Source organism: Sus scrofa, chromosome 15 (assembly GCF_054392235.1).
Source record: "Sus scrofa isolate SSC_HxYL_T2T_F1_AM1 chromosome 15, Sscrofa_HxYL_maternal_Yorkshire_Landrace_v2.0, whole genome shotgun sequence".
NCBI lineage: Eukaryota > Metazoa > Chordata > Mammalia > Artiodactyla > Suidae > Sus > Sus scrofa.
Genome location: NC_139397.1, coordinates 134,947,598 through 134,974,295, shown reverse-complemented (window position 1 = coordinate 134,974,295; position 26,698 = coordinate 134,947,598). Strand labels below are relative to the sequence as shown.

General features: G+C 40.3%; 2 protein-coding genes across 22 annotated transcripts in view; one reads left to right on the top strand and one right to left on the bottom strand.

Annotated features, from left to right (window-relative positions):
* The window catches only part of CNOT9 (CCR4-NOT transcription complex subunit 9), a 31,692-nt gene extending 25,971 nt beyond the window's left edge, over positions 1 to 5,721 (bottom strand). The window contains exon 1 of the mRNA XM_001925220.6: positions 5,576 to 5,721. Within this exon, the coding sequence (XP_001925255.4) occupies positions 5,576 to 5,599 (24 nt within the window). The 5' untranslated portion in view covers positions 5,600 to 5,721. The remainder of the gene's footprint in view (positions 1 to 5,575) is intronic.
* Positions 5,722 to 6,130: 409 nt separating this feature from the next.
* The window catches only part of USP37 (ubiquitin specific peptidase 37), a 97,664-nt gene continuing 77,096 nt past the window's right edge, over positions 6,131 to 26,698 (top strand). For 4 of the 21 annotated variants that reach the window (XR_014828713.1, XM_084998001.1, XM_084998013.1 and 1 more), the window contains exons 1-4: positions 6,207 to 6,379; positions 17,789 to 18,012; positions 20,819 to 20,990; positions 25,642 to 25,742. Coding sequence is in view for 15 of the 21 variants with exons in the window: in XM_084998001.1 (XP_084854127.1) it covers positions 17,857 to 18,012; positions 20,819 to 20,990; positions 25,642 to 25,742 (429 nt within the window). In the remaining 6 variants the exon portion in view is untranslated. 21 annotated transcript variants of the gene reach the window in all.

The window sequence follows — 26,698 nt, the reverse complement described above, 5'->3', positions numbered from 1 at the left end:
TTTTTTTTGCTATTTCTTGGGCCGCTCCCGCAGCATATGGAGGTTCCCAGGCTAGGGGTCCAATCGGAGCTGTAGCCACCGGCCTACACCAGAGCCACAGCAACGCGGGATCCGAGCCGCATCTGCAACCTACACCACAGCTCACGGCAATGCCGGATCATCAACCCACTGAGCAAGGGCAGGGACCGAACCCGCAACCTCATGGTTCCTAGTCAGATTCGTTAACCTCTGCGCCATGACAGGAACTCCCCAATAAAACTTTTAAGTGTACCCTTTTAAAATGTAATTTTCAATGAATTTTGAGAAATATATACCCACGTAACCACTACCACAATCAAGCACAGACCGTTTCCATTATCCTTCCCAATTTTCTAGTCTGCCTTTCTGTAAACCCCACACCCAGACCTCCACTAAAGACTAGGTTTGACGTTTTTAGAAACTTTTAATAGAAGGCAATATTTATTGAACATACTATCATCAGCCAGTCACTGTGGATCACCTCAAATTACTCTAAAAATTCTGAGAGGAAATATGTTCAGAAAGGTTTTAACATACACAAGTTCATAAGGAAGTGTATGGCAGAATTAGATTTAAATTCTAGTGTACTCTCTATAATCAGTGAGCCCTACTTGGTGTATAGGATTGAAATCACACACACACTCCTCCACAATAAAGGAATTATTTAAGAACCCAATACGATATTTTTAAATTTTTTTGCTTTTTAGGGCTGTACCTACGGCATGTGGAAATTCCCAGACTAGGGATTGAATTAGAGCTGTAGCTGCCAGCCTACACCAACCACACCAATGCAGGACCCAAGCAGCGTCTGTGGCCTACATAACAGCTCACAGCAATGCTGGATCCTGACCCACTGAGCAAGGTCAGGGATTGAACAGTCGTCCTCATGGATACTAGTCAGGTTCCTTACCACTGAGCCACGAGGGTAACTCCCCAATATAGTATTTTAAGTTTGATATTCTGTTACGATTGGATATGGATAAACAGTGGGTTCAATTAACATACCTAGTAGCAAAGTCTTTTATGAGAAGTCTGATTTGGACTATAAATTATCCTCCTCAACACATTTAAGATCAGAAACAAGCTCGACTGTTAACTGTGTATTTTTAGTTATAACCTGCTTTTAAAATCAGTGGTCCTTTCTTTTTAAGATGGTTAAAAAACTTTCATACTATTAAACTTTAGGAGGGACTCATTCTCCTCTTTCCTGCTTAATGGCTTGTAGGTGGCAAATATTTTTAAAGTAGCTTTTTTTCTTTTTTTTGGCTGCACCAGCAGCATGCAGAAGTTCCCTGGCCCCAGGTCTGCACCACAGCTGTAACCAGTCACAGCAATGATAACATCAGATCCATAATCACTAAGCCATGAGGGAACTCCTCAAGTAACTTTTTTCCTTCAACAAAGCTTAACACAGGCAAGACATTTATCAAAGTGAGTCACCAATGGTTAACTCCAAGTGTCACAAACACAGGGTTCTGTTGGTTGGTTTTCTATTTCTACCAAATCTTAACACGATGTGAAAAGGAGAAAGCTATTTAGAACTTAAAAAAAGACCCACATTTACCCACAAATGGGAAATGATTTCCCCCACTCTGAGTAAATTAAAAAAACTATTTTTGATGGCTCTTCTTAAACATAAAATAGCCAAGTCTATCAATACAATTTTATGTTCAAGGACCAAAACAATTGTTGGTTTTCCTCTTAATGAATATGTGACAGTGAATACAGAAAAAAATGGAATTAGATTAAAATAGAGATTATTTCCCCAAGTCTGGAGATTACTCAACACGTGGCTTTGGGTGTCCCCATAATGATGATATCCTAAGAAAACACATTTTCTTAATAGTCCCAAAGGGGAGTTCCCGTTGTGGCTCAGTGGAAATGAACCTGACTAGTATCTGTGAGGACGCAGGTTCAATCCCTGGCCCCTCTCAGTAGGTTAAGGATCTGGTGTTGCCATGAGCTGTGGTGTAGGCTGCAGATGCAGCTTGGATCTGGTGTTGCTGTGGTTGTGGCATAGAACAGCGCCTACAGCTCTAATTCTACCCCTAGCCTGGGAACCTCCATATGCCACTGGTGTGGCCCTAAAAAGACAGATAGACAGACACACACATACATACAAACAGTGCCTAAGGGAAACACTAAATTGCCTTAATTATCCTCATATATATATTCTATTTTCTTTTTATGGATGCACCTATGGCATATGGAAGTTCCTGGGCTAGGGGTCGAACTGGACCTGCAGCTGAGGCCTATGCCACAGCCATGCAACACCAGATCCTTAACCCACTGAGAGAGGCCAGGGATTAAACCTTTGTCCTTATGGTTACTAGTCAGATTCATTTCCACTGAGCCAGGACAGGAATTCTACCTTTGGCTATTTAGATCACCAGCATAACATTCATTACAGAAGACCCATGGTATGTGAGGATTTGTGGTTTCATAAAGCTGAAGCAACCTCCAAGGTTCATAACAAGTGATTTGTTAATTTGCTGAGGCAAGAATTAGAGTCCCAAGGCTGAGGTCTGGGAGCAAGTAGTCTGATCTTATTCTTATTTAACACAATCTTTGTGGTATTTCTGTCCTTGTTTAATAGACATAAGAAAGAAATTATACTATGTGATTGCAATAATGAAGATGTTAGGGTATATTCTAGAAAGAATGATCGGAGTCCATTATACTATGAATTGCTGGCATAATAAAATACTAAAAGGAAGAGTCAAAATGTAAGATATTTTCCAAATTATCTCAGTTCCTCCATCTAGTGAGTAACATCCTGCATTCACTGATGATCATATTCTCCTTTGATAGTACTATCTTCCTAGCTGAAATGATGATTTACTTGTTACTTAAAGAAACAAAGGTGCATATAAACACAAATTTTCATCATTAAGCAAAAAGTAAGCATCTCCCCAAGCCATTTAGATTATTACAGGCATTGTTGCATATATTATCAACGCTTTTCAGTTTTTAGTGCGTGTTATGCACCATTAGTGTCCCTTTATCCAGATCAGAATCATACAGGCAGTTTCGCCTAATGGAAAGCATTAAGAATTGGTTCAACTTTTCTTTCTTTCTTTTTTTTTTTTTCCTGTCTTTTTGCCATTTCTTGGGCCACTCCCTTGGCATATGGAGGTTCCCAGGCTAGAGGTCGAATCGGAGCTGTAGCTGCTAGCCTATGCCAGAGCCACAGCAGCGCGGGATCTGAGCCGTGTCTGTGACCTACACCACAGCTCACGGCAACGCCGGATCCTTAACCCACTGAGCAAGGGCAGGGATCAAACCCACAACTTCATGGTTCCTAGTTGGGATTCGCTAACCACTGCGCCACAACGGGAACTCCTGGCTCAACTTTTCTATGCTTTAGTCTCCTCACCAACCAAAGAGTCTAGCGAATGAGTGGTACAAAGAAACTTGTTAGAGCTTCTGCGTGATCCAAACAGCGTAACCGGTGAAAGTGTACCTAAAAACTCAATTTTTAACTAAAGGCAAGGCATTGTAAATTTAACCGAAGAAACGTGTTGAGTACTCATTATAAGTAGTGAAGTACAACTTTAATGGCCATTCAAAAGATGTACTAGAGAGCAACTGAAAAGAAAAGAAATTGAATAGGTAGACTTGGGGGAGGCACAGGGGAAAGACCAGCTATCAAAGCCTAGAAAAGATACAATCAAATTTTGGAGAAGGACAAGCATCCCTTGTTTAACTTGCCCCTCTCCTACAAGCAGCAACCTCATCTGACTGGCTTCTTCCAGAATTATACAAATTATACATATAATTTGGGAGAAGAAGAAGACACCAAAAAGCTGAGGAAATTGCAATCACCTAATTGAGAGCTCAGGAGGCAGAGATGTCATAGGCCCTGGAGATGACAATGTTGTCCATAGCCATAGTCCAAAGCTGCACTCAGTTCACCTTTCCATTTTTTATATTTAAAGTTTAGGCAATTTTTTGGTTCTCTAGTTAGGATTTATATCATTTTTCCTGGTAATGCAACTTCAGTACATTACCCTTGCCTTAAGCCACTTCACCCTCGTGAAACTAAAGTGGAACGGGCATTCAGAAGAGCGCGCTCAAATCATACGATCCCATTTTCCCACAACGGCTCTCTGCTCTCAGTAGTCGTCTCCCTCATCGACACCATCATTCACCAAAGTATTTGAGCCCTAACTTTGTGCCAGGAACTGTCCTGGCATCAGGGTAACCAAACAAACAGGACCCACATGACCCCATGTATCCTCTCAAACGGGGGACAAATATCAAATAAGCAAATGAACACACAAATTACAAATTGGGATCAATTCTGTGAAGGGTGAGTACTCTAACAGAGAAAAGTTGGGGGTTACAGAACTACTTTATTTATTCATTCATTCATTTTAGGGCTGCACCTGCAGCATCTGGAAGTTCCCGGGCAAGGGGTCCGATTGGAACTTCAGCTGCTGGCCTACACCACAGCCACGGCAAGCGCAGAAGCTGAGCCGCTCTGACACCTCCACTGCAGCTTGCTGTTACGCCGGATTCTCAACTCACTGAGGGAGGCCGAGGATCGAACCTGCATCCTCATGGACACTCTGTTGGGTTCTTAACCCGCTGAGCCACAAACGAAACTACCAGAACTACTTCAAATAGGGTGGTCAGGCAAGGAGACTGAGATAGAGACCTGAGGAAGAGAAGCCGACATCTATAGCAAAGGAAGGAGGTGGGGGAGTGTCTGTGTGTGAGTATGTGTGTGTGTGAGAGAGAGAGCATTCTAGGAATAGAGATCAGAAGGTGCAAGCTGGAGTGTAAAAGCATAGGGAGAAAAGATGGAACTGAGGCCAGTGTAGCTGGAGCCTGCGGAGCAGTGACAAGAGACTGAAAACGAGGGTCAGGAACATAACGTTCAGGGAGGACCTTGTAGGCCGAGGCAAGGAGTCTGGATATTATCTCAATGCAATGGGAAGCCATAGGATTACTTCAGGCAGGTTGATTTACACTGTTTTTCTTGGTGAAAGATCACGCTGGTAAAACGAGATGTGAAAAAAGGTTGTAATCTCAGAGAATCGAAAGTCAAACGTAGTAACTGTTCACTTCTCCGGGTCTCGGATTTTGCATCTGTAAAGCAAGTGGCATGAGCTAAAAGCCATTTCCTCCCCGCCGCGATGTGCCTAGGCTGGGAGTTTCGACAGCATGGGTCATGTCAGACAAACTGCGGAACTCCCCTCGCTTCCGCCGACGCCAAGCACGCAACTGACGCCCTGAAACTGTTGGTCAAGCAAATGAATCAATGAATGGCGGGTCGGGGCTGCGAAGGAGGCGCTCTGGCCGCGGGACCAGGCCCCGGGGCCTGAAAAGAACGCACTACGCGGCACGCCAGAGGCCGCGAGAGCCGGCCGGCGAGGAAAGCGGGGGCCTGCTCCGCCACAGCCAAGCGCGGCGAGGAGGGAGGCCCGGGCCTCGCGGGTTGAGGGCAGGAGGAGCAGGACTCCCGGACCGAGACAGGGAGCTGGAAAAGAAGGCCGAAACGCGGGGTTAAGGAAGGCTTCTGGGCCCCAGGCCTGGCGGCCCGGGCACTTACCGCAGCCGTCGCCAGACTGTGCATGTTGGGAGCGGCCGCCGCTCTCCTCCAACTGCCGGACGCGCCGGACTCGCGTCCCAGCTTCAGCGCCTCTGCCGCCAAAGATGATGAGCCGCCGCAGCCGCCATCCGCCTCCGGCTCGCTCCGCCCCCTTCGCAGCCCTCTGACCTTTCACCTCTGACCCCTCCCACACTACCTCTTCCCGCCTCTCAGCTCTCCAAAGAGTTAACAGTCCTAGAGTTTATCCTTTGTCCCTTAAGATTCAGGACCAGAAGGACGTCTGCCACCTACTAGTCCTCGCATCCCCCGGCTCGGAGCAGGTATCCCCATAGAGGGGCGTGAACTCTGAGCCTCCTCCAGAGGCCAGTAAAGGGCGGGAAAAACCCGGCAGTCTGGAGGGGACAAGTAGTGCGCATGCCCAACAGGGCTGACGCGGAGGGAAATGGTGGGCGGTGCAAAGTGCGTGAGATGGATAGTGCGCGTGCGTACTACGATCAGTACAGGGGCGGGGCTACCTCTGCGAGATTTCCCTCGGTGCTGGGGCGGGGCGAGGGCGTAGGAGGGGCGGAGTTTCCAGGCTTTCGCGCACGCACCTCGTCTGGTCGCGTCGAGTGTGCGTGCGTGCGTGCGTGTTTGCGTGTGGTCACAGTTCCCGCCATCAGCCGCTCTCCCTGACTGGGGGAGTGAGCGGCCCCTCTCTTTCGTGTTTGGTGTCCCTTCCTTCCTTACCCCCAGCTCCTCCCCCTCCGCTTGGACTCCGTGCTTCCGGCAGGCCTGTCCGGCGCTCCGGACTCGCGGGCACAGGTAAGGCGGGCCCGGCGAGCGTCTCCACAGAGCCGTTTTACCCTGGCCCCCCCACCCCCCGCCCCTTGCGGTCCGCCCACTCGGCGTTCACTCCTCTGGAGTTCGTCCGGCTGCTGCTCAGCCCGCCCCCATCCCCGCGACGCCCCCTCTGGCCTCACAGGTACTCTACTTGGGTCTTCCCCCAGGCTTTCCCCCTCCTTTGACCTGGTCTTTTACTGTCACTCGCTCCCCCCCGCAACTCAAACCTGGCTCCTTTTTGCTGGGGGCTGTCCTCCGCTGCGCCCCCCTTAGCGAGGCCTGCTATCACTTAAGGTGACTTCCGTTGCCGCACGTCCATCAGGCCTTGGGACATGATACTGTTTCATTCTATTGACCATTCTTCATCTTCTCTCCCTTAACCATCTCTTAACTAAAAAGCATGAATTGTATTTTTGTCGTGGTTTTGGTTGGTTGTTCCCCATCTTTAGCCATCGGATCAGATTGTCAGGTTTACCCGTTGTAGGTCATGACACGAAAAGATAATTGATGACAAAATCCTCTTTCTGGAGAGTTGGCCTGGAGTAATTTTATAATCCTTTCAAAATGTAGTTTCTGTGTAAATGCCTATTTTGTGGAGGCACTATCCGACATGTCTAACTGGAAAAGCTATCAGAGGATGTCAAGTAGGCAGTTGATTATACTGGGTTTGCGCTCAGAATAGAGTTCTGAGTGGATATATAGGCAGATGTGTGTGTATATAACTATATACAGGTCTGTGCGTGCATGTATATATATCTATATCTATATGTATATATCTGTTATGTTGAAAGTAATTGAAGCTCTGGTTGTGGATGAAATTGCCTAAAAAGAGTACAGTGCTAGAAAGGAAGGGGACCTCGGATGGGGCACTGAGGAATTCTTGGCATTTAGTAGCTGGATAGAGGAGTACAAGTTTTGTAGAAAAGGTGAAAGAAGTTATCAGTAGTGTTGAATTCCGGGAGTTCCTATAGTGGCTCAGCGGTAACGAACCCCAGACTAGTAACCATGAGGACTCAGGTTCCATCCCTGGCCTCACTCAGTGGGTTAAGAATCCAGCATTGCTATGAGCTGTGGTGTAGGTTGCAGAGAAGGTTTGGATCCCACGTTGCTGTGGCTGTGGTGTAGGCCTGCAGCTGCAGCTCCGATTGGACCCCTAGCCTACTAATTCCATATGCCATGGATGTGGCCCTAAAAAGCCAAAAAAAAAAACAAAAAACAAAAAACCAAAAAAAAAAAGTGTTGAATTCTGCTGAAAGGTAAAATTGAATGAAGACTGAAAAGTCCGGTGAATTAAAGTAGTTGATAATTGTAGCAAGAGATGTTTAATTTTGGGTATCTGGGTTCAGTCCTAGATCTTGTTCTCCTTTTAGGTTTTCCTTCCAGCCTAAGCTTTAAATTGCACCTGTATATTGATGACTTAAGAATATTTATTTCCAGTGTCTTCCTTTTGTTTTCAGCTCAAGATCTAAGTAGCCAACTGTCTGCTGGACATCTCAACTTGATTTTTTTTCTTAGACATTTAAAATAGAACATGTCTAAAACTAAAGGTTTATTTCTCTCCATACTCAAATGCTTTCTCATTCAGTGTTCCATTACATAAAATGCTATCTCCATTTATCTATGCACATAGCCTAGAAACTTGAAAACCATTCTTTTTTTTTTTTTTTTTTTTGGTCTTTTTAGGGCTGTACCCAAAGCATATGGAAGTTCCCAGGCTAGGGGTCGAATTGGAGCTGTAGCTGCCAGCCTATGCCACAGCAATGCCAGATCCAAGTTGCATCTGTGACCTATACCACAGCTCATAGCAGCGTCAGATCCTTAACCTAGTGGGTAAGGCCAGGGGTCAAAACCCGTGTCCTCATGGACACTAGTCAGGTCTGTTACCTCTGAGCCATAGCAGGAACTCCTTGAAAGCCATTCTTAATTTTGTCCTCATCCCGTGTATCTATATCCTCTTCAGATTCTATTTATTCTATTTCCATTATATGTCTTGAATCCATTTCTGTACATTTTCAGTATCATTTTTCTAGTTCAAGCCACAATCCTCTTTCACCTGGACTTAGTGTTACTGGTTCCCTATATTCACATCTGTAAAATGGGAGTAGTAATCACCTTATTGGATTGCTGTGAGGATTAAATGAAATAACCATGGTAAGCACATGGCACAGAGTAAATGGCTAGTAGGCATTATTGTTATTGTAATGTGTTTTAAGCTGAATCATTTCAGTACTCTCATATCTGGTTGTCCTAATTTCTTCTATTCCTGCTCCTTTCACTCCCTTCCCCAAACCCAAACAATCCATATCACTTTTCCGTTCAGCAGTAACATGTCATTTCTCTGCTTAAAAACCTTCAGTGGATTTCCCATTACCTAGTGCTTATTACATTAAATTTCAAAATCCTTATTAGAGCCTACAAGATTCTACATAACTTGATTCTTTCCTGCTTTACTTGGTGTATCTTGCACCATCCTCTTCTTCAGTAAACTCCAGCCACACTACTTTTCATTCCCTTAGTCACACCAAGTTATTTTCCATCACAGGGCCTTTATATGTGCTGTTTTGGATTGTCCTAGCGTGACCACCCCCCAATTAACTCATTCTTCAATTTTCAGCTTAAGTGGTACTTCCTCAGAGAAGCCCTCTCTTGGTACTCCCTAACTTCCACCACTCCCTAGTATTAAATTGGTTACTCCTGTTATAATCTCTCATCATGCCCTTAACTTTATATCATTTTTTAGAACTTGTAATTATATATTTATTTGTGTGATTATTCACAGTCTGTCTCCTACTAGAATATAGGCTAGGAACTATTTCATTTCTGTTTTTTTAGAATTTGGTAAATGAATAAGTAAATTGAAGCTTGCTCTAAGACCCATCATGCCTTTGGGAAACACCAGCTTACTAAAATTCTTGTCAACAATGACAAGTACCATTTCACTCTGCAGACAAATTAAAGAACACACAAAAAACCAAAGGGTTATCCAGCTTTGGATGATATTACCCATTCTTATGTCATCAAATCATTCAGATTTTAGACTCTAAATTGGAGATAAAATTTCTCTAGTTCAGCTTCTCTCTTCACTTCCAGCCACCACACTAATTTTATTTCTTTGTGCATTTATTTTGTGGATCTTTTTAGGAGAGAAAGCCCTTAGAAATCAGAGCAGTAGTTTATATATTTTAAAAGGTTAAACTGCAAGACCAGTGAAGATGCAGTTTCCAAAGCAGATAAAGGGAAACTCCATATTTAAGTAACTGGTTGGTCGTGGTTATGGAAGAAAATACTAAAATTTAATATTTTGTGTAGAATAGGATTTGTGTTGAGAAAGAGAGAATTAAAAATAGGGCCAAACATAGACATTTGGATTTATTTTATAGGTAGTGATGAGCTGTTAAAAATGTTTAGGAGGAAGTTTCGGTTAAGCAGGATCAATAAGTTCTAGAGATAATTGCCCAACATTATACCTATAGTTAACAATACTGTATTGTGGATTTAAATATTTGTTAAGAGGGTAGGTACCATGTTAAGTATTCATACCTTGATAAGAATTTTTTTTTTTTAATGTTTGGGAAGGGAATTAGCATCAGCAGCAAGTATTTTAGCATTTACTAAATGCCTATTATTTTGTTGGAGTACAAAAGAAAATAAGACAGGTCCCCTCCCTCTCCCCTCCCCTTTAGCAAGAAAGTTAAGGAGACAACAAGTGCACACTTTAGTTGGTAAGAGATAAAAAAGAGTAGTTCTTTAGGAGGGGTATTATGGGATAAATAATTTTTTGGATAGAAAAATGCTGAGAGAATGGAGACTTGAAGTAGTTACTGCACATCATTGAGGATTCATTATGGTAATGGTTAAAAATTTAAAACATGGATTCTGGTGCTAGACTTAGTTTTGTCTCTTACTGACTCTGTAACCATGGATAAATTACCTAATCTCTCTGAAACTCAGTTTCCTCATTTGTAAAATGGAGATGATAATCCCTGTTCTTCGAGTTTATTATGAAAGTAATGAGATATTGCATATATGGTGCTTAGCACTGTGACTAGTAAATGTTGTTTAATAAACAGTAGATGGGAAGGATGGCAGAGTGATGTGTTTCCGAATTAGGGTAGTAACTATGAAAAGACTGCTTTAGATAAGTGAGAATGAGGTTAAAGCTGATGCTGAGATTCTTGTGCTTGAGTGATGGTGGAAGGACAGATGTAAGGAAGTCTGGGGAGTCTCCTAAAGAGGGCATGGACTGTGTCATGTTCACATTTGTATGCCTATCATAGTGTCATCAAATTGGAGTAGCTTAATAAATTATTTTTTACTAAGTGAACAAAGGAGTTTAAAGTTGATGTTATAGCATTCAAGAAGGTGGTGGGAAATGTTTGGATAGAACTTCAGGGAAAGTTGGGGCTTATTTAGAGAGGCCTAAATTTGATCAAGCTGGAGGTTTTTTTTTTTTTTTTTGGCTGCTCTGTGATCTCAGTTCTCAGGCAAGGGATTGAACCTGGGCTGTAGTGGCAAAAGCACCGAGTCCTAACTGCTAGACCACCAGGGAACTCCTAAGAGAGGCTTAAATTTGAGAAACAAGCATATGAGGTTAGTTTTGAAAGAAAGGTGAAAAAAAAAAGTTTACCCACCTTTTGAAATTTGTGTGGACATGTCATGGAAATGGTAGTTTAAGATTTAAGACATCATTATGTGCCAATGTTTATAAAGTCAACAAAGGATATACAGTTTTTTCACTGCCTTCTTAGTTTCAAAATGTAGCAGGAGTAAATAAACAAAGACACAAATTGATTGGTACAGGCTTCAGAGTTTTTCATTTTGTAAAGCAGATATATCCCTGGAGTTCTGTTGATTGTGTGTGTGCGTGTCTTGAGCATTATATTTGAAATCTTCAGTAAAGTAGTTTGTGGCTTTTAAATAGTCAGAGGGTTAATCTTTGTCTTTTTTAAATTTTAATTTTTTAAATTGGATTTTTTTTTTAAAGGCACACTTATATTTTCTTTAGCTGAATTGATGGCTTTCTAGAGAATTGGCATAGCTGCAGAATATGAGTAGTTCCCCCAAGAAGAGTGCATTGCTTTATGCACAAGGATCAGAATAAAGGTGAATTGTTATTACATAGGGTTTTTTCAGTAAAAGTCACTGAAAAGTAAGTGATGTATTTATTTTGGATATATGTTCTCAAGAGTATGCAAATTGGCAAGAATCGACAGTTTTCCTCTATTCTGTAGTAATAGTTTTATGCTTTTAGCATGCTTTCTTAAAGCACAGAATGCCCTTTGGATAAGAATGTTTTCTTTCTTTCTTTCTTTTTAGGGCTGAACCTGCGGCATATGGAGGTTCCCAGGCTGGGGGTCTAATCAGAGCTGTTGCTGTCCACTTACACCAGAGCCACAGCAATGCCAGATCCCAGCCACATCTGCCACCTACACCACAGCTCACAGCAATGCCAGATCCTTAACCCACTGATCGAGGCCAGGGATTGAACCCAAAACCTCGTGTTTCCTAGTTAGATTCGTTTCTGCTGCGCCAGGATGGGAATTCCCTGGATAAGAATGTTTTCAAATATGAGCATTTAAATGACTGTGGAGGGTATAGAAACATTTTTGCCAATGTTACTCATTGAGCTTTCATAGAATGCTCAAAATTAAACATTAATTTTAATAATGTTAAGGAAATTTAGGGAACCGGGAATCTCTTTGGATGTTCTTAAAGAATAATTGGTTTTTATTGTACTTTGTCTTCCTAATATCGCTTTGATAGTGAATTAGCGTCACAGAGTTCAAAGAAACCTTGTCTTTGTCCTGGGTTCATAGAAAGTGTAACTGTTTCTGGATCATGCTAGATACTGAAAAGGAAACAGTGTTTTTTTTCTCTTAGCCTAGTAGGGCAAGCCCTGATAATATGATGAATGCACAAAAGTAAATAGTTAATCCATTTCATGTAAGAGCAGATAATAGACTAGATTGAGGCAATAAAAACTTTTTTATGATTTTTCCCATTTTAATGTCCTATACCTTTTAGGATTTTTTCCTTAAAGAGAGATTGCTAGTAGAAATGGTTAAGAAAAGTTAACTATCTGAAGTAAAATTCTGTACACTTAACCAAAACTCTGCATCAAAATGTTTGAGAATTTTATGTAGATAAATCATGTATTGCATATAGAGAGAATTATATGGAGGGAAACAGAAGTAACCAATGGAGTTTTTTATTTCTTATGTATTTTATTGAATTTTGAAATCATTGCTTCTAAATTTTGTTGAATAATCTAATTTTTTTAAATGTCTTTTTAGGGACACACCCATGGCATATGGAGGTTCCCAGGCTAGGGGTCGAATTGGAGTTACAGCTGCTAGCCTACACCACAGCCACAGCAATGCTGGATCCTTAACCCACTGAGCGAGGCCAGGGATCGAACCTGCATCCTCATGAATACTCGTCAGATTTGTTTTCGCTGAGCCACGATGGGAACTCCAAATAATCTAATTTTTTAAAATGCGTTTTTATTGGAGGAATTCAATGTCACTGTCCTTTACTTACTCTTGGTCTGTAAGGAAGACACTAAAATAATGGGAGTTTTATGTTAATCCCTTTTAATTTGGCACCTGGACCCATAATGACATATAAGGAGAGATGACGTAATTTGATAAAATTCTTTTTCTTTTTTTTTTTCTTTTTGTTTTTTCAGGGCCGCACCAGCAGCATATGGAGGTTTCCAGTCTAGGGGTCAAATCGGAGCTGTGGCTGCTAGCCTGCGTCACAGCCACAGCAGCACAGGATACGAGCTACATCTGTGACGAAAGCCACAGCTCATGGCAACGCCGGATCCTTAACCCCCTGAGCAAGGCCAGGGATCGAATCCACATCCTCATGGATACTTGCTGGGTTCGTTAACCACTGAGCCATGACGGGAACTCCTGATAAAATTCTTAAGGTAGAATTTCTTCCTTGAGCTGTAAGTTATATGAATCGCAGTTTAGGCAGGTTTGCAAATATTTTTATTTTAATAATGCATTCTGTAACTGCGTATTCTTATTTTTCATAAATGACTTTCCTTTCATTGAATTTTAACAAGATAGGAGGATAGCTTTGCATTTAGGAGAAATTCAGATGTACATAGAAAAAGCCTAGATGTAGCATTCAAAAGATGAGTTATGTGTATGCAGTGCAGAATGGTACTCTCGTAAAGAGCTTAGTAAATATAATCTATATTGCCTATAAAAAAGGGATTTATGGGAAGTTAACGCTGTGGAGCAGCGGGTCAAAGATTTGGCGTTGTCTCTGAGACAGCATGGATTCGATCCCTGGCCTAGTGCAGTGGGTTAAAGATCTGGTGCTGCCGCAGCTGTGGGATAGGTTGCAGCTGTGGCTCAGATTCCATCCCTGGCCTGGGAACTTCCATATGCTGCAGGTGTGGTTGAAAAAGAAAAAAGAGGGGGGCATTATTTATGGTTCCAGTATCTCCTGCTATATATTTTAACAGTAAATCAAATAAAGTTAGTAGTGCTGATTTGTTCATTACCTTTTTTTTTTTTTTTGTCTGTTTAGGGCCGCACCCGTGGCATGTAGAAGTTCCCAGGCTAGGAGCTGAATCGGAGCCATAGCTGCTGGCCTACACCACAGCCATAGCAACATGAGATCTGAGCCTTGTCTGTGACTTACACCACAGCTCACATGCAGCACTGGATCCTCAACCCACTGAGCAAGGCCAGGGATCAAGTCTATGTCTGCAAGGATGCTAGTCAGATTCATTTCCTCTGATCCATGAAGGGAACTCCTTGTTTATTACTTTTTTAATAATGAGTTTATTTCTTGTGTGCCAGGCATGGTCCTAGTGGGCATGCAGAGATTAAAGAACATACTCCTTGTCTTCACATAGCCGAGTCTATATAGAGAGAGACAAAAACAGTTTATAGTGCAATGTGATAAATGCACTACTAGAGGTAAGGACAGGATACTACTGAAGAGAAAAGCATTAAACATGCAGCGCGGATATAGGGTAGGAGAAAAAGTGAAAGGTAGCTAAGAAAGGCTTCATTAGGATGATAATATCAAAACTGAGTTTTGATTTTATAGCTGGGAGAAAAAAGAAAGGGGGGTCATGGGGAATGGGGAGAGTAAGTAAAAATCCTCCAGAGACCATAGGGTGTGCCAAGGTATAAGGGCATGAGAACATATATCTTTTTTAGGGAAATTATAAGTAATTTGGATGGCTGGGTTTGGGGTGTTTGCTGCGGAGAGCTAAGCGGGGCCTGGATCATGAAGGGTATTTATGATCATGTTAATGAGTCTAGATTTTATCATGAGGGGCATTGGGGAGCTGTTGAATGATATTGAGGAGAGTGATGTTATTTGATCTGCAGTTCGTTGTAAAGATATCTGGAAGATATATGGAGGTAGGATTGACCACTTTATCTTGACTTTCCATTTCCAATCCAGTGCCAGTCATCAAGAGAAAAGTCAAAGATAATTCATATTTCTGGCATGGGCAGCTGGACTAGAAGAGGGACCACAGTATTCCTGGCAGTGCTGAGAGACAGTGGAAAAAAATCTCAAGGCTATATCTAGACAATGAAGCATCAAATTACTAATTGGAAAAAAAAAGTATTATAAACACTCATTTCTGGCCAGAATTTTGTAGTTACTTTAGCAAAATGTTATCTTAACAGACAGGTCTGTAAACAGTGTGGACTCTATTACTTTGATGGATTCATATACCTAGCCAATTACACTGTCTAAATCTGGCGACAGTTAGGCACTCAAAAATTTTTGTGAGATGAGTGAATAATAATACAGACTTAAAATGCCTAATACCTTTAACTATTCAAAGTGTTTTCATGTCTCTCTCTAAATTTATTTCTAGCTATTTGTTGTACAGCACCTAGAGGCCTAGGACCAGGGGTTCCCAAGCTATATCCTACCTTCAGGTGGGTTTTGTTTGATTCGTGGCTTTTAAAAATAACTGGAGAGTTCCCTTGTGGCGCAGTGGATTAAGGACTGGTATTGTCACTGTAGCATCTTGGCTTGTTGATGTGGTGTGGGTTTGATTCCTGCCCCAGAACTCTGCATGGCACAGGCTTGGCCAAAAACAAAAAACAAACAAAAAACACACTAAACCCTTTGAATTCCGTGCCCACAATTTCAAACTGACAGTTTGCCCTAAAAATTTGATTGTCACTTTTTTGAAAAATTAGGTGATCTGGCAATGCTAGGTTCAATGTTTTTACGTGGTAAAACTGGCTATATTTGACTAGTGGTTTTCATATTTTGTTTGCCTAAATCGTGTGTCACCTACCTTGCCTCTGTGGTCAGTGAGTTGGTGACCCTTGCTAACAACTTACTTGTCTAGGATCTTTGGAGAAAGGTGTTGCAGACAAGGAATAAATTCAAAAAGTGGACGCTAACTCTATTCATATTAAAGCTGCTGTCTGTGTCACTTCATTTAATTTTGCAACACTATAGTATTTATTATTCTCATTTTATAATTGAGAAAACTAATGGTTAGGAAAGGTAAGTTACAGATTAGTAAGTGACAGAGCTGGCTCCTCATATCTAGACCTAGTATGTTTTTCCTTTGTACATACACTATGAATAGCTTTTCTGGTTGAGTTGTTTATGCAGATGCAAAATTAGTGATTTTTAATCTGTTAAATTATAAATAAGAATCTATTAGAGGCAGTGTTTTTAGAGATTTGAAGGCTGTAGTATAAGTTTTGTTTTACTTTTATTAAAAATTTTTTTTAAATTTTCTTTTTCTTTCTACGGCTACTCCTATGGCATATGAAAGTTCCGGGGTTAGGGGCTGAATAAGAAGTGCAGCTGCAGGCCTGTGCCACAGCCACAGCAATACCTGATCTAAACTGCATCTGTGACCTATGCTACAGCTCATATCTTAACCTGCTGATACACAATGGGAAATCCTATTTGGTTTTTTTTGTTTTTGTTTTTATCTTTTTACGACCACATCCACCGCGTGTGGAGGTTCCCAGGCTAGGGGTCGAATTAGAGCTGTAGCCACTGGCCTACACCATGGCCACAGCAACGTGGGATCTGAGCCACTTCTGCGACCTACACCACAGCTCATGTGCAACGCCGGATCCTTAGCCTGCTGAGCAAGGCCAGGGATCAAACCTGCATCCTCATGGATGCTAGTCAGATTAGTTTCCACTGTGCCTCAATGGGAGCTCTGGGAAATCCTGTTTTAATGTTAGATGATTGCATATATGTGTGTTTGTGTATAACACACATACACTTTTGGATAGCTTATCTGTTACTATAATTGTATTTACTTGCTGACATCTGGTAAGCTAGTTTGAAGAGTCTTAGATATTCTATCATTTCTGTAAGTCCATCTTGTTTTTTCCTTTTTAGGGCTACACTTGGTAGCATATGGAAGTTCCCAGGCTAGGGACCAAATTGAAGCTGCAGCTGCTGGCCTACACCAAAGCCATAGCAACGCCAGGTCCTAGCTGTGTCTGTGACCTACACCATAGCTCACAGCCAGGAATTGAACCCGCACTGAATGAGGCCAGGAATTGAACCTGCATCCTCATGGATACAAGTTGGGTTCATTACCACTGCGCCACAATAGGAACTCCTCTGCAAGTCGTTTTTAAGTATTAGAAGTTCACTTAGGAAATTTGAACATTTGTCAAGGATAAAATTAGTAAAGATTCTTTCCAGGAATGGTGATATTAAACATAAATTGTAGGCGGATCTCAGGAAGAGGGTTTGTTTTTGTTAATTTGTTTTCCCTAGAGAATTAATGATCTTCTCAAATAATATAATTCTTTAGATTAAACTAATTTCATTATTCTCACAATTTTTCATTTAATGTCTTCTATGCATATGGATATGCTTAGCCTACCAACTGGTAGAAGGAATCATTTGGTGATATGATTGATATTTTGGTAGGTTCTCCATTCTACGAAATGCAGTCAACTCACTGAAAATATTATTTTACTTACATTTGAAATTCAAGATCCTTTAGCATCATGAAGGAGGGTAAACATTGGTCATATTGCCATGGGTACTTGTGTTGAGAGTGGAATCTTTAGTAGTCCTAATTGGCATGCCTTTAGTAGTAGCAATATGGTTGTTAATGGTGCATCATGCAAAATCTAGGTGCTGATAGACACAGGTACATGGCAAAGGAGAAAACATGTTCAGAAAAAATAACAGGTGGGGAAATTCTGTCACTGAATGTCACTGACTGCTTTAGTTGTCTTCCTTATCTTTGCCATCCAGCTAATCAAAGCCTTTGAGGATGCCTAATGAAAGGTAATTTATTGAAATGAAGAAAAGGAAGTAAGATGGTTCATTCAGTGTCCTCTTTCAAACTCTTGTTTTAATCACTAGTAAATGCTAACTTATTTTATTTTTCTTCCTTAGAATCTATCAGGTGAAGGTGTATTTTTGCTTTTTAATTTGGCCAGAAGCAACTTATTTTTAAAGAAAGTATGTCTCCTCTGAAGATACAAGGTCCTATCAGAATTCGAAGTATGCAGACTGGGATTACAAAGTGGAAAGAAGGATCCTTTGAAATTGTGGAAAAAGAGAATAAAGTCAGCCTAGTAGTTCATTACAATACTGGAGGAATTCCAAGGATATTTCAGGTATTTCAAATTTTGATCTGGAATAGATCTTCAAGCACATCCTTTAGTGAGTTGCTGTTCTGTACCATATTAAGTATCATGGTAGTCCCCCTCCTAGATCAATATTTCTTGCTTCTTATTTACAGGACAGTAATACTATTAGGTATATATTATAAATTATTCAGCAGAATTGTTGATGGTGTATAATAAAGAGTAGTAAGCAATCACTGTTATTGAGAAGAAAACTTGTGGGAGGAAGCTGAGTTTGGATACTATCTATCTAAGCTGTTTTTAAAGCTATGTTAGGATAACTTTAGTTATTCTTTTTTCTTTTTTAACTCCCCTTGACACATATGATAGATAAATAACTATTTAGTGTTAACCTTTAATAGAACTTACCAGTGTCTTCTTAATTTCTACTTCCTAAATAATCCTGCAAAAGGTTGTGGTGTACCGTTCAAGGATGATGATTCAAAGTAATCCTTACAGCTGTTTTCTTCTAACCACAAACCTTTGAAGGATATTATTATTATTATTGTTACTTTATTTATTTATTTTTTTTGGCTGCACCTATGGCATATGGAAATTCCCAGGCTGGGGATCGAATTCAAGTTGCAGCTATGGCAGTGCTGCTCCCTTAACCCACTGCACCGGGCTGGGGATCAAACCTGTGCTGCTGCAGAGACAACGCTGGAAGGGATCTCATTGTTTTAGCAGAAAGTAGTTAATTTTGTTTTCACTTCTGTGCTATTATCTTGTGCAACCAAGACCTACTTGTGTTGAATTTAAGGACATAATATCTTATGTTCTTCTGCACTTAAAAATTCCATATTTGTTAATCAGCTTATATAAAAGTATAATATTCTAAAATACTCTTTTGAGGAGCAGTTTTATAAAACTATATGCTTGAGAACCTGAGCTGAAGTAAAATTTCCATATATCTTTGCTTTTACACTGTGAAAATAAATTATGACTTTATGTATCAAAGATATTCTTAAATAGATTGAAGGTGATGATAGGGTAATGGAAAGGACAGTTTCTATCACATACATATATCTACCAGTTGCCCATCTCAGTGAAAGAAATACTTTTTTCAAATAGATATTTCAGTTTTTCAGTTCTCATCCCAAAGTAGCATTGGGAAAATATTTAAATGTTTAAGCAGACAGATCTTTAGCAGCAAAGTGAATCTACCTGTAATTACACCTTCATCTCAGTTCTTCATCTTCTCTGTGATAGGGAGCAGAGGAGAAGAATTGGAGTGTGAGGATTGGGAGAGATGAGTTGTCTTGGGTGTCATGCATTCAGATATTGTTGTCTACTAGGCATTTGGTAAACATGACAGATGCTCCAGCAGAGAAATCTAGACTTAGGAAAGGTTGCGAGGCCTCGCCATATGAGTAGTTAACTAAAATTGTAGGGCTGGCTAGAATTTTTCAGTTGTTGAAATGATCAAGATTACTCTCATCTTGTTTGTTAACAAACTTTTTCTCTTACATTTAACTTTCATTTGCAAAAAAATTGTATATTGACTGAAATAATGGTTTTATGCAATCTGTTTTCCTTTTGCATGCTAAATTGCTTATTTAAATATTTTGGAGTTAAAGCATCAGAGGCTAGTTACTGTGTTTCATGATAGAATTTCTAGTCAAGTTCATGTATTTAAGATCTACCTCAAAGCTAAAAAAAATTTAATTTGAAATATAAATTAACTCTGGTAAAATTTTCATCTTTATCTGAAACTTGTCAAAGGTCAGTTCTAATTTTAAAAAATTTTGAAATGCTATTACTGCTTTCTTTATGCTGTTCAGAGGGTCTTTAGGAAAAGGCAGCTTTAGAAACCTTTGTATATGCCTGCTGAAGGAGAATGTTAGAGAATAAGGATGCCTGGTTGGCAGGAATTATTTAAGGATAAAAAAGAAACTGCAAGATATACTAATGTTGTCTTGGAAAAATATCAGCCAAGAGAAAGTAAAAGTTATCACTTAATAGCACATATCCAGAGTCTGGAAAAGTATAAAGAAAGTGATTGAACCAGTTCTGGGTAGTGGGAGGAGTAAACTAAGAAAATTCTAGGATGCTAATAATCTTTTCAATTCAATCAAAGTTAAATGAGCCTGCTTAGTTAAAAAAGAAAAAAGATGTTCTAACATTGGTAAAGATTTATGTTGATGTATTTTTGAGAAATGGAATTCTTTTGAGGATTATGTTTTGGATTAGGATATGTTTTTACATGGTAGCTGCTTAAACTACTTGCTAGGTATCTTAGAAGCTTTTGTTTTCAAAAAAGAGGAAAGTAAAAGAAAGCCTCTAATCCAGTATGGCTTTCTGAACTGGTGAACTGGTGATCTGGGCTCCGAAAATTCATAACTTACTAGTTGTTAGTTTTTATAACTTTATAACTATACCTGAAAATACACAGTTCCCTACCAAAAGATCAAGAGTGCTAGGATTAATCTGTAAATTTATAGTATGTGTCTGCTTCCCCCAAAAGGCAAATCTTTGATTTAAATGTATCAAGAAATGGAAACTCTCTTTGGTTGAAAAAAAAATTAATATGGGAAAGAGTAAGAATTATAACGTTGGAGCTCCCTGGTGGTTCAGTGGGTTAAGGATCCTGCATTGTCACTGTTGTGTCACAGGCTCCATCCCTGGCCCAGGAACTTCTGTATGCTATGGGTATAGCTGAAAAAAAAAAGAAAGAAAGAAAAGAAAAGAAAAAAATATAACTTAGAAAATATAAACTTTAGTATTCATTATACAACTTATTATACTTGATTATAATTCATTTTTAATGATAAAATACTTTTCCTTTTGTGTTGATCAGCTAAGTCATAACATTAAAAATGTGGTGCTTCGACCCAGTGGAGCAAAACAAAGCCGCCTAATGTTAACTCTACAAGATAACAGCTTCTTGTCTATTGATAAAGTACCGAGTAAGGATGCAGAGGAAATGAGGTTGTTTCTAGATGCGGTCCATCAAAACAGACTTAATGCAGGTGAGCACTAATCATCCTAGGGTCTGATATTAGCAGTTTTAAAAAATATTGCTAGATAGTAGATTAGCATCCCTTGTGAATATTGATGCAAAAATTTTCAACAAAATACTAGCAGACCGAATTCAACAGCTCATTAAAAGGACTCTTCCCCAAGACCAAGTAGGGTTTTTTTCTGGAATGCAAAGATGGTTCAAGATATGAAAAATCTATCAATGCGATACATCAGATTAACAGAATGAACGACAAAAACTACATGATCTTCTTGACACAGAAAAGCATTTGATAAAATTTTACTTTCTTTCTTGATAGAAACAGTCAACGAGATAGGAATAAAAGGAAACTACCTTACCTCAACATAGTACAGGCCCTCTGAAAAGTCCATATAGCTCAGTGATGGATGGAAAAGTGAAAGGTTTTTCTTTAAGATCAGGAACAAGGCAAAGATGCCCTCTCTTACCCCTTCTTTTCAACATATTACTGGAAGTCCTACCCGCAGCAGTTAAGAGAAAGAAATAAAAAACATCCAAATTGAAAAGGAAGAAGTAGGAGTTCCTGTTGTGGCTCACTTGTTAAGGAACCTGACTAGCATCCATGAGGACACTGGTTTGATACCTGGCCTTGCTCAGTGGGTTGGGGATCTGGCATTGCTGTGAGCTGTGGTGTAGGTCACAGATGCAGCTCAAATCCTGTGTTTATGTGGCTGTGGTGTAGGCCGCCAGCTACAGCTCGGATTGGACCCCTAGCCTGGGAACCTCCGTATGCCGTGGGTGGTGCCCTAAAAGAAAAAAGACAAAAAAAGAAAAGGAAGAAGTAAAGTTATCTTTGTTCTCAGATGACGTGATCTTATATGTGGAATACCCTAAAGATTCCACAAGAGTATGCCTAGAAAAGGAATAGGATTTAAACTACAGTTGGGAAAAGTTACCCTATTACATAAATCTTTCATTCTTACTTTTTTATATAAAACTTACTCCAAGGTTTTATTCTTGCTATGAAAACAGTAGTATAGAAAATTACATAGTATGATCAAAATTCCTCTACCCACCCCAATCCCTTTCACTTAAAATGTTTTGATTTAAAAAAAAAAAAAAATTGGAGTTCCCGTCTTGGTTCAGTGGAAACAAATCTGACTAGCGTTCATGAGGATGCAGGTTTGATCTCTGGCCTCGCTCAGTGGGTTAAGGTTCTGGCATTGCTGTGAGCTGTGGTATAGGTTGCAGACACAACCTGTATCTAGCGTGGCTGTGGTGTAGGCCAGCAGCTACAGCTCTGATTTGACCCCCAGCCTGGGAACCTTCATATGCCTCGGGAGTGGCCCTAGAAAAGACAACAAAGACAAAAAATGAGAAAGAATCTGATATACAGCGGCTTGGGTAGCTGTGAAATCATGGGTTCGATCCCTGGTCAGGTACAGTGGGTTAAAGGATGTGGCTCAGATTCAGTCCCTGGCCCGGGAACTTGCATATACTGTGGGTGTGGCCATTAAAAAAAAAAAAATGTATGTTGGAGTTCCCTTCATGGTGCAGCGGAAACGAATCTGACCATGAGGTTGCAGGTTCAATCCCTGGCTTCGCTCAGTGGGTTAAGGATCTGGCATTGCTGTGAGCTGTGGTATGGGTTGCAGATGCAACTCAGGTCCCGTGTTGCTGTGGCTGTGGTGTAGGCTGGCAGCTACAGCTCTGGTTCGATCCCTAGCCTGGGAACCTCCATATGGCGTGGGTACGGCCCTAAAAAGCCCAAAAAACCCCAAAACTATATGCATCTTTTTAGGCATAATCTATTGTTTAAATTGAGTTTTTCACGATTAACTAGTCTCTAGCTCTTTCATCATCAGTACTTTGTTATTATATTTTGTGGTTCACATTTTGAGTTTTTTAACTTAAATACAACATTAATAAAATGGAGACGTAGCAGTGCTACCTTGCTTGTATTTAATTAATATCTATTTGACCCACTATTTTCTTGTTAAAAAATTTTTTAATGGTTGTTTCCCATTTAGTTCCTGTTCATTATGTGTTCATGTTACTAAATCTGATCTATGTCAGTTTTCTAAATGTTGAATTTTAGAATTGAGAATTGAGTACTATTTAAAAGTTTTAGAATATGTCAGGGACTATGTATTTTTGTATTAGTTTTATTCCATTTGAATCAGTTTTAAGAATTGATAATGTGTAAGAAAAGCATGTTTCTAAATATATCAGAGGGGAAAGAAAGCACAGTAAACTGGAGACCCAAGTTTGAGTCTGAACAACATGGCAAAACATGAGCTTTGAACCTAAACAGATTTACATTTGAATCCTAGGTGTATTTGTTTTGTTTTTTCCTGTGTACTTTTTGGGCAGCTCCCATGGTAACTGAGTTTCAGTTTCCTTATATCTAAAATGAATGTTACATCACATTAATTTTGGTGCTTAATAAAGAATTAGAGCTCATAAATGCAAAGCATGACTGGAATGTGTTAGGTACTCAGTTAAGTCATTGATGCTTTTAGAGTAGCTAGTGATGGATTTAACTTGTTCTTACACTCTTGGGCAAGTTTTGTTATGATCTTTCAGATTTAAGTTGCTGTAGCTGCCCAAAAGTAATAAATACTTTGCAGAGACTAAGATAATGAATATAAAATATTTTGAAAAGTATAAAGCATTTAAAGTATAATGTCCAGTGTTTGAAATCAATGAGAAAAAAGGCTAATATTTGATAAACAGTGTTGTCTATAAATGGGATATCTAGCTAACTATTTAAGGAGACAGAAAACTGGATCCTTATCTTATTCCTTCATCTAAATGAATTTTACATTGATCGAAGATTTGAGTGTAAAAAAAGTAAACTGATAAAAGTATTATTAAAAGGGTAGAATGAATTTTAATATAATATGTGGATGGCAAAGACCTTTCTGAGTATGACATAAAAACCAGAATCAGTAAAGGAAAAGATTAATAACTTGGACTGTGTAAAAAATATAAATGATCTCTGTGACAAGGGAAAAAAAAGACAAAGGAAATTAGCCACCAAGACAGAGTTAATACTGCTAATACATAAATACCAACCTTCCAAATAAGTAAGAAAAAGACAGTTCAGTAGAGAAATGGACATATAGGAAATTCAGGAAGAAAAACAGCCCATAAACATGAAAAAATTCTCCACTTCACTGATTAAACATTCAAATTCATACTGTCATGTTGGCAGTAGTGTGAGACGAGGCAAGATACTCTCATGTATTTGGTAGGAGCGTGGAGTTTTGTTTGTTTCTTTGTTTTCGAGGAATAGTGTTAATATCAATTTAGTTTAAAATTGTACATTCTTGGGAGTTCCTTTTGTGGCTCAGTGGTAACGAACCCAAGTAATATCTATGAAGATGTGGATTCAATCCCTGGCTTTGCTCAGTGGGTTAAGAGATCTGGTGTTGCCATGAGCTATCGTGTAGGTCAAGACTGTGGCTCTGATCTGGTGTTGCTGTGGTGTAAGCCAGAAACTGCAGCTCTGACTTGACCCCTAGCCTGGGAACTTCCATATGCTGCAGGTATGGTCCTAAAAAGCAAAATAGATAGGTAGGTAGGTAGGTAGGTCCTAAAAAGCAAAATAGATAGGTAGGTAGATAGATAGATAGATAATAGGTGGACAGATAGGTAGATAGATAGATGCTGCAGGTATGGCCCTAAAAAGCAAAATAGGTAGGTAGGTAGATAGACAGAGAGACAGGCAAACATTGTAATCCTTTACCCCACCAGTTCTTATTCTAAGGAGTTTTAGCCTACAGAAATTGTTCCAGTAGTGCAACAAGATATGTAAAAGGATATTCTGCATTGTTTCCGATTTTTAAAATTAAAACATTCCAGAAAATCATCAAATGAGGGGAAATTAAAGTATAAAATACATTTTCAAGTATATAAAAATTCATGTATATGTATTGCCTTGCATGTTCTTTAAACGAGCATTGATTTCTTTAGAATAGAAGCTATTCTCTTTGCTGAACTTAAAGGGAATGTTTTGAGTCTGCATTATTGAAAATATATCTGTCATTGGTTCTGACACATGTCCTTGGCATCCACAGTGTCAATGTTCAGGCTGTAGATACACAGTGACTAAGTTTTCTGTAGTGTTAATTACCAATTATTTATATAGGAGAATTTCTAGCATTTTCTTTTTGCATTTAAAAATGTATCCTTGGAGTTCCCGTCGTGGCGCAGTGGTTAACGAATCCAACTAGGAACCATGAGGTTGCGGGTTCGGTCCCTGCCCTTGCTCAGTGGGTTAACGATCCGGCGTTGCCGTGAGCTGTGGTGTAGGTTGCAGACGCGGCTCGGATCCCGAGTTGCTGTGGCTCTGGCGTAGGCCAGTGGCTACAGCTCCGATTAGACCCCTAGCCTGGGAACCTCCATATGCCGCGGGAGCGGCCCAAGAAATAGCAACAACAACAACAACAAAAAAAGACAAAAGACAAAAAAAAAAAAAAAAAAATGTATCCTTTTATTACATGTTCCCAAGTTTTTACAGTTATATTTTTTACTTAATTCCAGCTCAAACTTTAATAACTGTACATATCAGACGTACTTTCTATCAGAAAGAATTGGTTAATAAGCACTTTGATTTGTTTTATTTTTCCTGTTTCTATTAAAGTAAGTGATCTGGAAATTTTTTTTTTTTTCACTAGCCATGAAACCTTCTCAGGGTTCTGGTAGTTTTGGAGCTATTCTGGGTAGCAGGACCTCACAGAAGGAAACCCACAGGCAACTTTCTTACTCAGACAATCAGGTATGTTCATTTGAATCTTTTTAGCCTTTTTTTGGCCATGCTCGCAGGGCCAGGGATGGAATCTGCACCACAGTAGCAACCCAAGCCATAGGTGTGACAACACCAGATCCTTAACCCGTGGAGCCACCATGAAACCCCTTTTTTATCTTTTTATTTTAAAAAAAGATAAGCTTAGACATTCTGTGAAGTGGTTGCAGGAAGTAGAATTTAAACTGTAATGTCTAGGCTGTGCACTAGGTGGTCCCTCGGATCTGTCTCTTGCTTCAACAGTACTTAGATGAAGAGACCCAGGGATGCCGCTTGCTCCAACCTCCAACTTCCCTCCAGCCTTTTTTCCAGTCACAGCCTTCAGAATTAGCCACTCAGATATCTTCGGTCTCTGGGACCAGCCAACACCATATTTTGAGCTTAACTCCTTATTGCCAATCAACCATGAGCTCCTAGGTTGGTCAGAATTATTCCACCGAGGTGGATGCCTTCATCAACCACCTGATCAACATGCTTCTGCAGGCCTCCTACACCTACCTCTCAATTTCAACCTCGACAATGTGGCTCTGGAGGGTGTGAGCCACTTTTTCTATGAATTGGTCGAGGAGAAGCGCAAGGGCTTGGAGCATCTCTTGAAAATGCAAAACTAGTGTGGTGGCCACACCCTCTTCTAGGACGTGCAGAAGCCATCTCAAGATGAGCAGGGTAAAACCCAGGACGCTATGGAAGCTGCCGTTCTCTTGGAGAAGAACCTGAACGAGGCCCTTCCAAATCCGCGTGCCCTCGGTTCTGCCAGCACAGACCCCCACCTCTGTGACTTCCTGGAGAGCCACTTCCTGGATGAGGAGGTGAAGCTCATCAAGAAGATGGGCGACCGCCTGACCAACCTCTGCAAGCTGTCTGGTCCCCATGCTGGGCTGGGCGAGTACCTCTTTGAAAGGCTCACCCTCAAGAATGACTAGGAGCCT